The 17289-nt window shown below is 38.3% G+C and overlaps 1 protein-coding gene across 1 annotated transcript; it reads right to left on the bottom strand.

The window, feature by feature from the left end:
* Positions 1–216: 216 nt before the first annotated feature.
* TTLL1 (tubulin tyrosine ligase like 1) lies at positions 217–13855 on the bottom strand. Its single transcript, XM_042050749.1, has 10 exons — positions 13724–13855; positions 12341–12549; positions 10990–11170; positions 9784–9918; positions 9510–9618; positions 6434–6577; positions 4610–4696; positions 3324–3487; positions 1653–1808; positions 217–538 (listed from the first exon to the last, which is right to left on the bottom strand). Exons 1-9 carry the CDS (start codon positions 13834–13836, stop codon positions 1679–1681), a joined length of 1272 nt encoding a protein of 423 aa, XP_041906683.1. The 5' UTR covers positions 13837–13855; the 3' UTR covers positions 217–538; positions 1653–1678.
* Positions 13856–17289: the final 3434 nt, after the last annotated feature.

Raw genomic sequence — 17289 nt, 5'->3', positions numbered from 1 at the left:
ACTCACAGTTAGGAACTGAGGAAAACCAAAACAAGCCACCACCACCATCAACAAACCCCATAGCAAAAAACCCAAACAGAAAATCCCAACCCCAAAATACGAGACCTGGAATTTAGGTGAGCTTTACCATTCTGCAGTGATCATCTTGCCTTTGCCTTGTTTATTTCAAGAGTCAACTAGAATATGCTTTTGTAGAGGCCAGTGAGAAGACTCAAGTCTGATGAAGAGAGAATCAGATTTTATTTCAATGGAATATACAAGATTAATGAAGATTAAGGAGAGACTCAGTCTACACATTTCATTCTGTACTGCAAGGATAAACCCCAGATTCTGTGTAAGGATATTGGTCAGCCCAGCCCACATCTGCCCTCCTCCCCAACACAAGCTGCTCTTGCCAGACTGTGTTCAACTGTCCCAAAGACCATGGTTTGCTGCCCTCTTCCAGGACGACATTCCAGAGCAGGCAAAGTGGTGCACTTGCAGGTGGTCTGGTTTAGGTGTTCAAGAAACTAAAAACTTTTGGGAGAGTTTAACTTCACTAAAAAAAAAAAAAAAAAAAAAAAAAAAAAAAAAAAAAAAGAAAGGAGGGGGGGAAAAGGAGAATAAAAACAACCAATTTTACCATTTATAAATGACCACCCAATATCTGGTGGAAAGTCAAGTGGAAGCAACAGCCAATCACAGACCCCACTAGTTTATATGCTCTGCTGTTAGAAGACTGAAATTCCCATTTTTATGGCAGCTAATCATCACAACTGTTGTTATCATAGCTACCAAAAATACCCTGCCACGTGCAACAATATTTTTGTTAAATAAAATATACAAAAATATACAGATATTTGACTTATATATATGCAAATATACTGAGAGGTTCTGGTGCAAATAAGGATTTATCATCAGCTTCAAGCAATGGGATTTGTCACAGTATCTGGTTGCTCTGTCTGTTTTCCACAGACATGCACTATCTGAAAATAAAAATTAATGGCTAGTGAAATAGTCCATCAATACACCATTGAAACGCTCCCTCAGTCCATCAAACTTCCTACCTTTAAAGGGTTATAGCAGCTCAGAACACCTAAAGGAAATAAAAAACCCCAACCCTCAGCAGCTGAAGACTTGCTTTTCAATTTGTTAATACTGGTTATAAATCAATAGCTGCATTAACTGGCAACAGCCTCAAGTACATGTATGCTAATTTTTTCTAGTTGCTCTTCTTTTATTACAAGAGTCTGAACCATCACTGTGAAAATATTAATACTTACCACCATGGCCCTTTTACAGAATCCACAGCTCATTTATTATAGGCAGGAAGGGAGAGGCTACTAGAGGAAATAAATACTATCCAAAACAGCAAGGAGTTTTTTTCAGAATGCATATTTTGAGTTGTCATCTTTATAAAGAAAGTTCTTAATCATTACTGAGAACTAGTTTATACAAATTATATGAACATAAATGTATATACATACACCCTCTATATGTATTGTTGTAATAATAATAATCAGGTCAGTGTACGTCTAGTACAGTTCCTGGGTTTTGAGTGTTTGTTTCACTTTTCAAAGGCTGTATTGTCTTCTTTAGTATTTCCTACATGAAATATAGCAAAACATAGGAATCTGTTCTAAAACTGCAAGTTATTCTTGAAGTGTTCCTACCAAGAGCACAGCTACTTTTTATGTCATCACTTCCAGGTGGTCAATACAGGCTTTCCTGAATCTCTTGCACGGCTTCCTTTGACCCCCGTGGACTGCCCAGGACGACTCCGCAGGTCACGATCAGTCCCATCACCCTGTGCCATCTCTTCATCGTATCTGGAGATAAGAAGACCCCTTCAGTGCCTTGTCCCGCTGCACAAACAGCAGTGGGTCCTGTATATTCTAGTTCTACATTCTAGTCTGCTTACTGTCTAGAACTGGAGTTTAATGCAAGCTGTTCTACGTACAGCTTTATGCAGGCACAGCATGACAGCCATGATTCTACGCATCCCTAATTTTACAGTACAGATCATTTGAAATAGCTTCAACCCCTGTTTGAAAGAAACAAGTCACCTGGCAGCTTTAGTTACTCCTGAGTTTGTGAAATTTCGTGCTTGTGAAATTCCCCATGTACTTCTGCAGGTCTGTGGTTAAGCAGAACATCAGACTGCTGCCAGTTTAAGTAACTCCTGAGCTATTGCTTCAAAGGGAGGCTTGTTAGCTGCAGCATTAAAACTCCACCGTTGCATCACAGAGCAAGAAGGGAATGAATGAGGTGAACTAAACAGCCATGGGATCAAACAAAATGCATTTGATGACACGTATTTGGTAACACTTAACCACAGTGAGGAGTATTCTGTAAATATCTAAATCCCTTACAGCCTCAGACAACCTCAGCACATACTGACCTTTCAGCTGCTATGCAAATTCCAAGCAGAATTTGGTTATAGATAGGTAATTGTAATTAACAAAAGATAATATTAAAATCTTTTGTAGAAAAATCATAATATACACTTAGTTATACTGCTTTATAGGTATTCACAGTTACCATGTAGATAACATTTATTAAAACTTAAATCCTAATTCAAGCCACTTATATTTAACTGCTTTTACTAGTATGGAGTAAAAGTATTTAAGAGGAGTAGGAACTAGTGGATCAGCTATGTACATAAACTCATTCCTGACACACTGAGCAATTGCACCACTAGTGCTAGAGAACCTATCCAAACATTTTCTCAAAAAAGATGAGAAACTGTGTCAGCAATATGGTATTTAAATCAGTGTTCTTCTGCATAAGACCAATCAATCCTAGATAAATTCTGCAGATATAAAAATCTCAGTTTCCTTCATTTCTCTCCTTATAATACAGATTGAGGAATTAAAAAAAATCTGGCAATTATTTATTTATTATTACATTTATGAATTACAGGGCTCAAGAGGCATTATTTCTACCAACTGAGCAAAAATTTGCATCCAATAACATTTAAACCAGAACTCACTCTTTTAACTCTTTAAGTACCATCTATATATCACCCTCAATACAATTAAAGTTCTGCACATGTAGAAGACAAACATTCTCTTTGCTTCTGTCCCTCAATTCTAGCTGCTGGAAGCTCAGAAGGTGCAAGGAGGGGCTTATCAGACAACAGTGTCTCTGGACATGAGGCAAGGGAGTTCTGCCTTAATGCACTCCCACCTCCAGTGCAGCTCCAAAGAAATGAAGTGGTACTTTGTGCCCATTTTTCACATCAGAATGAAGCTCACCTTATCTTTTTGGTCTACATTACACATCAAAAAAAGTGAGGTGACAGAAAAACACTGGGCTTTATCTGAAACATTGATAAAACTTACAAGACTTCATAATTGCCCAGAACCTCTTTTGGTGGAGATTTATTCCATTTGCAGTCGGGGATTTCCCCATTAGGCACAGCAATGTTAAGCGTGTCATTAATAAGATTATACTTCAAGATGCGATCATTAGCGGTGCTGGAAGTAAGAGAAGGGGAAGCATTAACCTACAAAAGGAAAAAACAGCATCAGTTTTTGGAGTGGTATATAGTTCTCCAAACAGCATGTCTGATGACTATGTGTGCCACATGGGAAATTGAGACTTGGTGGCTCAAAGCACATCTTTCAGTTCCTTAGACACTGGAAGGAATTCCCCACTGGGCATTCCTCTTTTTACTTAGACAGGAAAGTACCACTCTGTTAAGTGTCTGCAGTGTCAGCCTGAAGATTTCTGTTGAAATGATTCACCAAGGGTGAATCAGACAAGACAGAATTTTTGTTTCATTTTTTGTTTACATGGCTACAAACCCTATACATTAGAGTGTTCAAAATTTGCCCAGTTTACATGAACAGCTGTTACACACAGAAATCTGTGGCCCTCTTCTGGGTAAACAACTTTTCTCTAAGTTCTTATCTGAGCTCTCCCCTGTTATATTGTGAGCTGGAGAGTGCTCTCTATTCAAAGCACTACATTGCACCTTGTTGTAATTAAAACAGGGACTCATTTAACGTATCTTTGTTCCACATTTATTTTGGAGAAGTGGTATCAGAACAATAAAAAGATGATTTTTTAAAAATGAAGTTCACTTCGAATTAGATTGAGAAGGAAGAAGGATGGATAAAATTTATATTGAACATACAGATCTAAAGTTAATACACCAAAGAGAAATTTATGTAAAAAATAAAAAAGCTTTCCAAATATCCTATGTATGCCCCTTTTGTTTCCTCTCAACCTGTAACATTAAGGCAATGACAGCATTTAAAACTTAAATATGATGTTATGCTCCATCAAGTCAATGCCAATTTTCCAGGTACTGATCCAGTACTTAACAGGGCTGCTAACATTCAGACTGCTTCTGAAGTACAGTTGTATGAATGCACTGGATTTAGAAGACAAAAGCAGAAAGACACAAACAAATAGAAACACCAAAAAAATAGGAAAGAAAAGCACATGCTAGCTTGGTCATCCCATAACCTATCTCACTTTGCAACATTTTTTTTAATCCACTTACCTGATAAACAAAAAAATATTTTTTAAAAAGAGGAAAGACTACACACATTGAAATCTCCTTAAGTTTTTTTCTGTGAAATTAGAAGGAAGTTTTTTCCTGTATTTTATATAACTTTACCTCAATTAGCCAGGGTTTAAGCTTGTCATCAATGATAATGTCATATCCATAACACTCAAAGCAGTGTTTATCATTATTCATTACAGGCTGGGGAAAAAGAAAAGACAGTAATATGTATTAAAATCAACTTTTCAGTAAGTTACCCAAAACACTTTCTTTGCTAGAAATCACATATGATGACATTATGAATCTCCTACAACACTTTTCAGTGTTGTAACTCAAATATAAGCTTGCTAACTAGTAGGTTCAGGACTGCCTCTTTTTTTAAGCTGTATGTAAATATTTCAGTACTAATGACTGCACTGATGACAAGTATTAAGTTATGTTAATTTCCCATTACATTTCCTGTGTGAAAATAAGCGTTTTCATACTTTGCAAAAGTAATAACTATATTTAAAGCCAGGAGAAAACAGAAGGTTTGAAAATTTACAGCTCCACATAATTGTGAATTCTTCAAACTTTAGAAAAAAAAGACTTATTCAAAGACTTTTCTTTTATTCCGCTGTTGTAACTACACAAAAATTTTAGGTCAAACAATTACAAAATACATTTTAAAATTATAATTACTCAAGGTAACTATAACCCCAAAGTGAAGTGAGACCACGAATCAAGTGGTGCTTAGATGCACATCTAGAGAACCAGTTGCTTTCCAGCATCTGCTAAACATTTGCAGGATGCATGGTGTAATACTTTTCTTCTATGTGAATCTCATTAGATCTTTTAGAGAAAATTTGTGAAGGTTTGTGAGATGTTTTCCCCTAGACTAATAATAAAGCTTTTCATTTCTTCAGGGACTGAAAGCAGGAAGGAGGAACAAGCATCTCATTACATGTGCCATTGACAGGACAGAGGAACAACAAATTTCGTGCTCCATAATTCTCACCACTTTTCCACTCCTAAGGTTCTGCTAACATTTGATTACATCCCTTTTCTTCTCCCAAGTTATCTACAGATATGATTGCACAACAGAGGCCAGGTTAAGCCATGCTTCCCCACCTCCCACTGATCCTAGCTGCACGACCTTGTCCCACTTTCTCATGCTGATTCTGGTGCTCATCTGGTCCTTCCATGACTCAGCTTATTCCCCTGGCAGAACACTAAGCCATCAATAAACCAAGGTAGTAATTGTCAGTTCACAAGTCAGCTGATTCAGCTCTAAATGGTGCCAGAACCAACCCAAAAGAGATGACAAGACAATGTACTTGGGACCAGGAGAGTCCGTGGCAACACTGAGCTCCTCGGTTAGCCCAGCTGACCCCCAGGGTGATACCTGCCCTGGTATGTGATCACAGAATATTACCCAAACACTAGAAAGTCACTCAAGCAGAGAACTGGCTGCTACTTCTTTTTTAAGTAAGAGTTTGTGATAACTCCATGGCTTGTGTATAAAAGAGGTGAAAGTACGTTATGTAACTCTGCTGAACCAATAGCCTTAGGTTTCCTTTGATAAATCGTCCTCCAGAGATTTTTTTCTTTAACACATTTGTTATTGCTGGAATGACATCACACATTTTGGCAGAACTTAATACTATTCACAAGGGCAGTATCAAGTCATATTAAATAGTTCACAGAGCCCTCAAGGAAAGAGATTTATTCACTCCTTCAAATACCCACAGACAGCTCAACCCACTCACCCACCCAAGATTCAGTTCCCTCATCTCAGAGAAATCAAGAGACAAGAGAACTGCAGAAATCAGCATCAACACCATCACTCAAAGAGCAGAAAATAGATAGAGGGGTTTTAGTGGCAAGCTCACTTCCATGGTTATGGGAAGCCTGCAGCTGGAATGCTATCACTGGCAGCATTCCAGGAACAGCACTCACCGCAACAGCCTTCAGGGACTGCACAATTATCCAGTGGATTTCATCAAATAATTTGTTGGTGACTTCCTTTCCACGGGTGCTCTCCAGATACAGGCGCAAGTTACTCACTGTCCATTTGCCTCCATGGATATGGTTGTAATCATCCTGAAGAGTTAAGGAGTTCACTCAGTCTAAGATTTTGAAGCTGTTCGGTAGTTTTTTTTCATTCCCACAAAAAGCCCCCTTATACTCACAAGTATTGCTCTAAAAGCTGGCTAATTGTTCTTGCAGCTTCATGAAGACTTCAGCTTTGAACTGCTGAAAATCAACTGCTTTTAGTATAGCTCTAATATGCTTGTATCACACATGGCAAATCAAGTAATAAATCTTAGGGGAAAAAAAACAATGGGTACTTTGACAGTTTTATAGTAAAGTATGAGTTATGATTTGGAAATAGAAGTTTTAAAATGTGAAAGGAAAGAATGGAATGTTTTCCTCCTCTGGGGATAAGGAAAAACAATTAATGACTAATAGCAGAATTTCACTGAAGGTAGCTGTTGTAAAATGCAGCACTTTAAATAAATAAACACAGACAAACACTTTCAAGTACAACTTGTCCGTTCCCTGATATCTTCTTAATGGTGCTACTGATAACAGTTACACTCAAGAATATAGTGAAATGCTAACTGAATTGTTTGTAAAAGTTAAATTTTTCAAGTAATTCAGTACAAAAACCCATTAAGTGTTACTGAAACTGAACAGAGGAAAACAGGAGGTTACCTTATGTTCTCTTTTCAGAGGCTATCAAGGCTCTGCTTTATTTCTCTTTAAATGGAAAGACAAGAGCAAAGCGAGGGTCGTTCATACTGATGGAAAGGCACATGTTCAGCCCTCAAGGAACTCTCAGAACAGAAGTGTTGTCCCTTTATAAAGGTTCTCCTCAGAGCATTTCTGAGAATTAATGACTGCATGCCTGCTAAATTATAAAACACAGAATGCACAGAGCAGAAAAAAGCTCTCAGAAGAACAAATGCTGTCGTCCTTTAGGACAAGGTCAAAGAAGCATCTGTCTTATTATTAGGCTTTCTCCTACAGCTCCCCCATTAGTAAATTTGGAAAACTGGACTGTACAAATAAAGACCTGAAACATGGTTCTCAGGATTTGCTCCATGAAAAAAAATGTCTTGAGACCAGATTCCAGCAAGGGAACAGAGATCAAAGTTCCAGCCCTCTTTGCCCTTTAGAACAAGTACTCAAATCAAAATACGTTGCAACTGGGTAGAGCTTTACACAGTCACAGTTGTTTAATTGAAGATATTAAGCAAAGTGAAAATAATTATGCATAAGAATTATTGTTGTTTTGTTTGTATTACACATGCATTTTCCAGCATCTCATCATAATTTTTATAAATTACTGACAGCTCAAATTAGGTACAGTTTTAGAAGACTAAAACTGTACAGTCTAAATGCCTCCAAAGTTACAGGCACATTTAAAAGAGAAGAACAAATAGGATGGGTAGCACTTTATGCTAAACTTCTCTTATGCCTTTCTGCCAAACTGAACAGATATCAGTTGTTTACAATTTATAAAAAGCTTTTCAAATATTCTAGTAACGTTTCCACATTTTTAGGCTGCTACTTCTATACCCATTTCTGTTGTCCTTTATTCTAAGTGACCTCACCACCACATTCACTTCTTTTATTTGGGAAACTTGAAGGCCATTCTTTAACTGGTAGAGAAGATGGAAGGGTGCATAATAAGACAGGCAATGTACCACGTGCCTCACATCTTCACTGCTACTGGCAACAGCACCAGGATTTATTCTCTAAGTTGTATGGAACCTGCTTTCACTGTAAGTAATTGTCAGTGTGCCCTGTTAAACCAAAATGTGTTTGAAGGACTTCACAAATCAGCACCTGAGCAATAAAACGTTTGTAGTACTGAAAAATGCCATATTTGACCACTTACCCTGGTTTAGAACTACCAGCATTATCATTCACATTGTTGTTGCAGCAATATCCAGACAAGAACAGTTCTGCTATGCTGCACATCTTATGGAACAGTAGCAGAGAAGGCACTTTGAGCAAGAGTGCAGTTTAAGATATATTACATATATCTTGTGTGTGAGTGCAGGTGTATACCCATATGAACATAAACAGGAGCACGTGTGGGTGTATGTCCATACATATTTATTTTCCATACCATTAAAATAAAACTTAGGGCATTAGGAAGTGCAACAATAGAGTTTTAATTACTGTACCAGAGGCATGGTTTGTAAATCACAGACATCCACTAAAAACACCAAAGGGACAATCATTATCAAGTCATTCCCTGAAGGAACAAGGTTTGGGAAGTGACACTTTATGCCCATCTATGTCACCCCCACCCCACTAACCTTCCCTCCCCACTGCTGAATTTCAGCCTACTTTGACATAAGGAAGTGCTGTCAAAGCTCTCATGTTTCCACATGAATATCAGCGGTAAATTACAGGACAGAACTGTTCTGCAGGCAGAGCTCCAGCTTTGTCCATTCAAGAGGAAGCCACCCAATCAAGTTTGCAACTGCACAGTCCCTTTGTTTCCCACACAAGGAAGGCAGGGGCAGGAGGTTGAGGGAACATTGGGAGAAGCTGGAAAGTTCTGTGATAAGTAAGTGCTGGAAATAAGAAATTGAATTAACTGCATGCAAGAGAGAGAGAGGGAAGGGGAGATTAGGAAGGAGATATTAAGCCAGTATTATAAAATACATACCCACATGATTCAAGCTCATTAATTTCATTGTTCAATTCAGTAAGTGAGCATATTGGCTTTTAAATGAAAGGAGATGTGAAGAACAACCCTGCTCTCAACTACTGTGAGTCAATACTGAAAATATCACCCTCTATTACAGAGCTGCAACTCATTATCTTGACTTTTGAGCTGCGGTTTACTAAAATTTCTAAATTCTAAAATGCAATTATTTCTAAGTGCAAGTTGAAGTATTTTAACTGCAAGATGATGAAGAGTATGACAAAACCTTTTGATTCCAAGTTTTTGGGACAATTTAAGAAAATCAGTCTTGCTACACAGAAGCATGAAAGAACTCAGCACACTTACCCCATGTTTCTGAATGGCAACGTTTGTAAGATGTACAAACATGTTATCCAGCTCACTTGTACTTGGTGTGTATTTCACTGTGCAAAAGCGGCAAAATCCAAGTTTATACCTTAAATGCAAAAAGGCATTAAAATGTGTTAAACCCCTGTAAGAAACAAGGAAGTGAGCATCCTAGGGTACCATTTACAGGTTAAACTTCTTTGTGTAACATGCACATTATTTTGACTACGTTGGACATTATCTCTAAACAAAATACAAATACATGCAACCTTACATGTAACATCTTAGTGGCCGATAGGTAGACACCAAAACGTAAAGACGAAGATCGAATTTCTTTCCACCAATTAGCAAGGGATTGTTGATGTAGAGTGAAATCACATAGGCTTCCTTGGAAGACTGAGATACAAACCTGAAAAACACAAATCATGTCTCACAATATGATATTTGCATCAATATAATCCCTGAAGTCTTTTACTTCTTTAGAAGTGTTCTGTAAATTTTGAGTTGACCGAAATCTTGCATCTTTTGCCAAGACAATGTATAAAGTTGTGGTGGTTAATAATAAACACTTGGCATCAGGCACTATATACCAAAAAAAAGCTGAAAATACTGTACAGATGACCAAGATCAATTACCCATTTAAACTCACACAGTAGCTGACCAAGCCATTCAGAATGCAGCTTTACAGGCCACTCTTTTTCCCTTAAAGAGAATTTAGAGCTTGGCAAGCTCCCAACGAGCAAAAAGGATGTAGTGCATCACCTTCATTATTCAAGGTCTTGTACTACTGGAATATTTCATTGTGCTTGGTGTGCAATTGCAAACCACTGTGAAAAGTTAATACAACTTTCAGATTGTGACATTCTTCAGATTCCAAATCAAACGTGGGGAAAGATACTCAAGGGATATTCAGCCAGTCCCTTGATCACAGGAAAAAGCTTAACATTAGTTGTGTGAGCAAAACTTCTAGTCAGAGAAAAATGTAAGATTGCTAACGTGTTTCATCCATTTGGAAGGAGACTATCAACATGATGTGTATTATTTTGTGCTCCAAAAGGAAAATGCATTTATTTCACACAAATTCAAAAAGTAATTTAATATATATTAAACAATTATTGAAATTGCTGAGGGGAAGATTTTTCTCTTGCTTCCTGTTATTTAATGCTGTGAAGCAGAACAATTTATTTCTACGCAATTTTCTCCCCCACAACAATGAAAGCATTTTTATAAAGAATATTAATTGAGCAGTTCTGTGTGCCTCCTCATACCAAAACAACTCGTATTATAACCTGTTGAAGGAGGAAGTGAGATAACAACTGAGGTTAAATGCAAACCTAACTACAAAATGACAAAGCAATAATAATAATAATAATAATAATAATAATAATAATGGAATACTTCTCCCATGCATCAGACAATCAGCATATTGATGTAGTTCACCTAGTTACAGAAAGTACAATAAAGGACTTCAAGAACTTACGAAGATGTTTTGCTGTCTCGAGACCATTTTTTAATTTGGGAGAGTTTATTGATTAGAAATATTCCTTTTCCTTGAGCTTTGCCACAAGGTTTCATAATCCACGTGCTGGAGGGATTCTTTCTGAATTCTTCAACAAAGAGATTATAATCGGCAGGAAGCATAAAAGTCACAGGAACAAAATCTGAGTAAAGGGGGAAAAAGAAGGTGCACAATTAAAGACACTGTATCTGACAAGGCTATTGACATATATATACTGAAAAAGAAAAGTTCGGTATTTTCAGTTTTCCAGTCTGGCATGATCCTCCTTCATTAAGACTCACGTTGCTTTTTATCTCATTTACATTCTGGTTTTTAACTTAAATAATTGCAAAATGTTGCACTTCGTAGTATTAGATTCTAATTCACGTGAATAGATTTTCTTCTTTCATTTATATGCTGTGCAATTAGAGTATTACATACCATTCCAACTAAACAATCAGAATTTCTCAATTTCCTATACCAACTTTCACCATTCCTTATCATGCTCTGTGCAGGCAAAATTCCCCTTTGCCTGCGTAATTCTTATTTTCATGTAACTCCCATTATTCTTATTTATTATATCTTATTCTGAACTCCTATTATTCTTCTCTGCTCCCATGCTCATATGATACCTAAAACCTAAAGAAAAACATTTTTCACTTTTTGCTATTAGATTATCTTCACTTCTGTCCTTACAGAACTGTTTTCTTACATGGATGAAGTGTTCTCATTTCACTTTTCCAAGATGTAATTCAACTCCCCATATCCCCATTCTGTTTCACTTCAATGCTTTCTGACCTCCAAACCAACTCTACTTTCCTCATTCCTGATCTATTCTTGGTTTAGTTTTGGGGTTTGGGTTTCTTGGGTATTTTTTTTTGTCTGGTTTGCTTTTTATTTTATTTTCTAGCAGTCATTATTAGTTCCCCAACTTCTCTCAAATTTCTCCTCTGACGCATTTATTCATCAGTTTTGTCCTTTCTGCAAAAAGTTTGTTTCAGTTTTTGCTCCAGTGTAAGATTTTCAGGTAACAGTTTTTCACTTTTGAATTAAAGAAACCGCAACCCTCTCTCATATGAAGTAGCAAAGCCTTTTGGTTTCACCACTAATCTAATTGTAAACTACCTTAAATCCACAATTTTCCCTCTCCAAAATAATTTTTAAGAAACCCCAAATGAATCAAACCCAAGAGAGGAACAGAGCACTTCAAGGTAGCCACTTTAATGTCATAACACTCCAGAGGTTCAGTGCTTCATGCACAAAAAAGCTGGTTCGATTCCAGTTATTGACTACCTAGAAAAAAAGCTGAATGCTGATAATAAGAACAACATACCCAAATAAATATATTTCCCATTTTCATCTTTTTCTGCAAGAGGACTTCCTTCTTTCTCAAGTTCTTTTCTGTATCTCTTGATATTCTTTACCATCAAATCTTTTCTGGTCAGTTCGTAGTGGTTTGGGAAATGATTGACAATTTGGTCATCGGAGAGGCGGTAACCGGCTTCCACACTGAACACATTTCTGATTGTTTGGACACTCATCCTGAAACCAAAGACAGACACCAAATGATTTCTCTCAAGAAACACACTTCAGGAGGAAAAATTAGAGATCTTCTCACTCCAATTTCTTCATCTTTTCTCTCTCTCATTTCTCTTCCTATTTAATATTTTGCTGCAGTGACAATCCAACATACCTTGAAGTTCTACTTAACAAAGCAAGGGTTTAATCAGTCCCTCTACTACTACTGAAATTGGTGCAGGAAGTGAGGCCAGGAAGATGACAAATGGGTCCTACTTGACTCTGGCTTGTTGATAATCAGGTCAATCCCCAGCAGGGCCGAAAAATGACTGAAGTGCACCCAAATGCTAGAGAACCCTCTTTCTAAATCTGTTACTTCACACTCCTGAAACTCACCCTTCCTCTTCAAAAAAGCCACAAACCCAACCTCCTACTGACTGCCTTGCTACTTGGATTACAAAGAATTCAGACATATGACTTGAAAACTGGTTAAGAGATCTTGCTAAGAACACCTGTGATGTTTAGTTATACACCAGATGAAAGTGCTGCAGTGACAGAGTCATCAAATCAGTTTTCAACTACATTTTTCACAGAAGAGCAGGGACATAGATGCAAAGAATTTTCCATACTAGATGTCTCAATGTGAAAATTTAAGAATATTTCCTCGATGCCACCAATCTGCTATATTATCATTTCAGGAAGAAAAAAAGAAAACTAACCCAAAACAATACAACCAGTCACACAACAATTTCCATGAGTGTTTCCCCATTCTCCCAACTGCATTCCAAAAGCATGAGCAGATTACTAGATTCTTGCCCATTTAAGTAAGTGGTTCACAAAGGGTACATCTGGCAGCACAAACTGCCATTCTGATGTATTTGACAGGAACAGCATAAATTGTTTGGTTTATTTAAAGAGTACTGTTTCTGCCAGTTAATAGATTACTGCATTCTAGGACAGCATTTCATGGTCTTATATTAGACAAACACTAAATGAGAAGATTATTTACTCTCCTCCTTTTACCACAATCTTGATCTAATTTCACATCTACTCTCAGTATTGAAAAGTTGAGTAATTAGCCTGAATAGAAACCATTATCATGAAGAGAAGCACAGTTTATTACAGAAGTCTGGACTCTGGTAAAAGAGCAAGCCTCCGTAACATTGATAAAAGAAATTGGCAATTGCAGTGTACTTACCAATAAAAATTCCAGTCTTCATTTTCTGCCACCTGAATCCATCCTCTTTTTTCAAAGTTGTTTATTAGAACAGATTTTTCTATGTCAGTTACCCATTTTACTTTTCCTGCCATTATATTAAAGCAGAATAACCTGTTTGTGAGAAAATTTAAAGTTGAAAACAGGGGAGGATACAGGAAAGTCAAGGCAGAAGAAAAGTGGCACCTACAAAACACTTTCATGTAAGCATATTAGTTTAAAAACCAAGGAAAATATCATCTAGGCTCAGACTGAAACCCTTCACTTTTCAGCTGGACAACTGCACACAAGGACACTTGGTTACAGAGACTTTTCACACACCCCACCTTTTATAAATAGGCACACAACATCTGTCTTCCCTTAAATATACTACTGACAGAACCTTCTATTCTACACTGTGTAATGTTTAAAGAACCAAGAGTGGAGCACAGACATTGTATTGTTCCGAACTTATGAACATACATTTCTGCTTTGTTTTGAAGCAGGAAAGTTCATCTGGATCACGTGGTGACTTTAGAATAAAACCCCATGATTCCAAAAGAAATCCTTTACATGCTCTATCAACAATCAAGATTTGCAGTACCCCAAGGGAGGGACCTACAGCAAAGTTACTGACCTTGCAACTGATCCCATTAAAGCCTTACAGGATTTCCCTGAACCTCAGGTTGTTAGAAGAGTGCTTACAAACCGCATTTCAGCTCCTGACACCAGATGTCACTTTCTACATTAAATCTCTCGCTTGCCCAGGTCAGCTTTTTGTTAGGATCACTCGATCATTTTGGCAGGAAGGGACCTCAGCAAGTCCCTTGGTCCAGTCTCCTGCTCTGTGCAGCGTTAGCTATGAGATCTGGTTGATGCCTTGGGTTTTAACTTGTATCTTTTTCAAATCCTGCACTGCCTAGTGTGTAACTTTAACAGGTTACTCGTAGCTTGTTAACGACTGTTCTCTCATGCTGGTTAGACATAACAAGCCACTCCAAGCTTTATCTCCAATGACACCCACACTGTCCTAGGCCCAAAATGTGTAAACATCTTAAGAAGGAGGGTAAACTTCGGGTAATTACATCATTAACTGAAGTTTTAATTGGAGAATTAACCCTGATATGCAAATGAATCAAACTTTTTATAAAAGTGTGAAGAACTCGTGACTTGGGGTCCATCTTGGAAGTAGCTTCTTGACTCCCCGGGGTGTACCTTGAAGGCCCTTCAAATAAATACCAACCTTTATTCTCTTATTCTTGTCTAGTCTCTGTTTTTAGGTGGCCACCCCAGGCATCATGGTCAGTTTGCTCAGAGCTTTACCCATCCATGTTTTGAAAAGCCCCAAAGACAGAGATAGCACAGCTTCTCTCTCTCAGCATCCCATTTCACAACCTGACTGACCTAATGGGGAGGGAAGGGTGTGGTTCTCCCTATAATTCATCGTTTTCCCTATATTCGTTATTTTTACTTGCATTACTCTACCAAGAGCAAAACTCACCATGCAAAGGAGCGGGAGACAGCTGGGTTATTACACATCCACATGTAACACCACCGACTGCCCCTTCTACATATTCTTTTCCATTGAAAAGTAAATTACAACATAAAATCACCTTTACTAAATGTAGTGTTGCAATTAATGAATGTAGTTAATGCAATTTCTGTAGGTAACATGTTGGACTGGTATTCAAGGGGTCTTCATTTTCCAGGACTAGATATGGAGATGTACATTTGCCACCAAGCTCAGGCCCCTATTGTTTCTCTCTGGGAGGTATAACCCATATAATCCCACACAGACTATTTATCCTGTCAAACAAATCTTACAAGGCGGAAATGTTTACTAATCAACTTCAATTTTAGAAACTTTAAGACCCACGTATTTTTATTCATGTTGGTAAACCAAGCTGAAATCCAAGCTTAAATAGAAAAGAGTACATGAAGGCTCAGGGTCTGTCTTCTTGTGTGTGATTTATACAACACCTAATTTTACAAGGTCATGATCTCTCTCCGGGCCTCCCAGATATCACCAGAACAAAAGTAAATGAAACAATTAATGTATTTGTATTGGAGCTTGTATGACTCACCATCGGTGACTCACTAATACCACACACCACCTTGTTGTGGTTTTAAAAGTTCAGGGATTAGTCTGCTTGCAATACAATTGTCCCTTCAAAAGGAAATGCATTAAAGGCTACAATGGTACTAACCAACCACAATGTAAGCTTTTCAAAAGGCTTTAAAACACCTTCTTCACATCTCCAAGCTATCCCATGAGGTTCCCCATTTCTCTGACTCCTCGATCGATTCACACACAGGCAGGCGAGTTAAACCTAAATGAAAGCTAAACACTGAAGATAGCTTCTACCAGAAATAAAAGAAAAATTACAGAGAGTGTAATTCTTTTCTTGTTTTGGGAACTTGAGGCCTTACAGATCCCTTCTGCTACAGGAGGATTGAAATGACAGCAATACAACAGCAGACTGAAAATTCCTCCTTGGTTTCTGCAGACAGTTTGATCATCTCAGATGATGTTTAAGTAAATTATTACTGTAATTTTGTAAGCAAAATCTTCCAATTTTGTATAAACTGATTACCGAAATCCAAAAACAAGGACACACAAAAAATAACATTTAAGTTGTACCAAAAACCTTCTCATTTTCGATAATATGATTTTAATACAATATCGTTTTCTACAGGAATCCTCTAATCTGCAAACAGGTATTCTAGATAATCCGATGAGATTGCACAAGATAGCTACACATTCAAACTTCTGGTCAGCTGAGATCCTTAGCTTCACAAAACATCAAAGAAGAACTGCATAACACAGCCCTAGCCTGCGTATTTATTGTAAGTCAAATCCTTCGCAGAATACCAGAGCTCCTACTCAAGGTATGTGACAGAGGCACAGCAGGACTGCCGCTTCTCCAAAGCGCTGCTCCCATGAGCAGCAAGGAAGCTGGGCAGCAGCCTAACCCCAAGGTGAGACCTCTTGCCCTGGCACAAATTCACGAACTGAGATCCAAAAGCAGCCTGGTCGGCATCACCGCCACTACAGGAAGCCAGTGGTGCTGGTGGCAGACTTTTCACACAGCAAAACAGGGGTGAAGCCACGCCTGACCCAGCAAGCCCTACTTCCTTCTAACAGTACAAAATGTAACTGTGCTTCATTATCAAGTTTACTACTGGAAAATCCAGTCTGGCTGTGCCATCACAGGAGGCCACGGGGGCCTGCTGCGAGATTCCCAAAGTGTCAGGGAGGAGAAGGAGCCCAAGACTGAAACAGACACACGGCTGCGTGTGCTTGGGGGTGGCGGTGTTTGCGGTGACGGAGGGGTGTGTGTGGGGGGTTGTGTACGTCTGTGGGTGGTGTGTGTGTGTGTGCATGTGTGGGGTGTGTATGCGTGGGGCGGCGGGGGGGGTTGTGTATGTATGTGGGGTGTGTGTGAAGGGGTGCATGCAGGACACGTATGGGGATGGGACTGGGGATGTATGTAGAGGGCCTGTGGGTGTGTAGAAGGGATGCCGGGGGGGGGTACGGACACCCATGACCTGCCTCGCGTCTCCCGCTC

This window comes from Corvus kubaryi, unplaced genomic scaffold (assembly GCF_017639235.1).
Source record: "Corvus kubaryi isolate FWS band 111438036 unplaced genomic scaffold, C.kubaryi_AGA036_p1.0 74, whole genome shotgun sequence".
Classification (NCBI taxonomy): Eukaryota; Metazoa; Chordata; class Aves; order Passeriformes; family Corvidae; genus Corvus; species Corvus kubaryi.
Note: the sequence above shows the minus strand (reverse complement) of the source record. Positions and strands in the feature narration are given on the sequence as shown.

What these genes read in the sequence shown, in the direction of transcription:
- TTLL1 (XM_042050749.1), bottom strand. Translation starts at nt 13,836, where the DNA reads ATGGCAGGAAAAGTAAAATGGGTAACTGACATAGAAAAATCTGTTCTA. An exon ending in TTAAACCCTGGCTAATTGAG is followed by an intron (nt 3,488 to 4,609) that starts GTAAAGTTATAT and finishes TTCCTTTTGTAG; the next exon opens with GTTAATGCTTCCCCTTCTCT. An exon ending in CTGGGCAATTATGAAGTCTT is followed by an intron (nt 1,809 to 3,323) that starts GTAAGTTTTATC and finishes TCTTATCTCCAG; the next exon opens with ATACGATGAAGAGATGGCAC.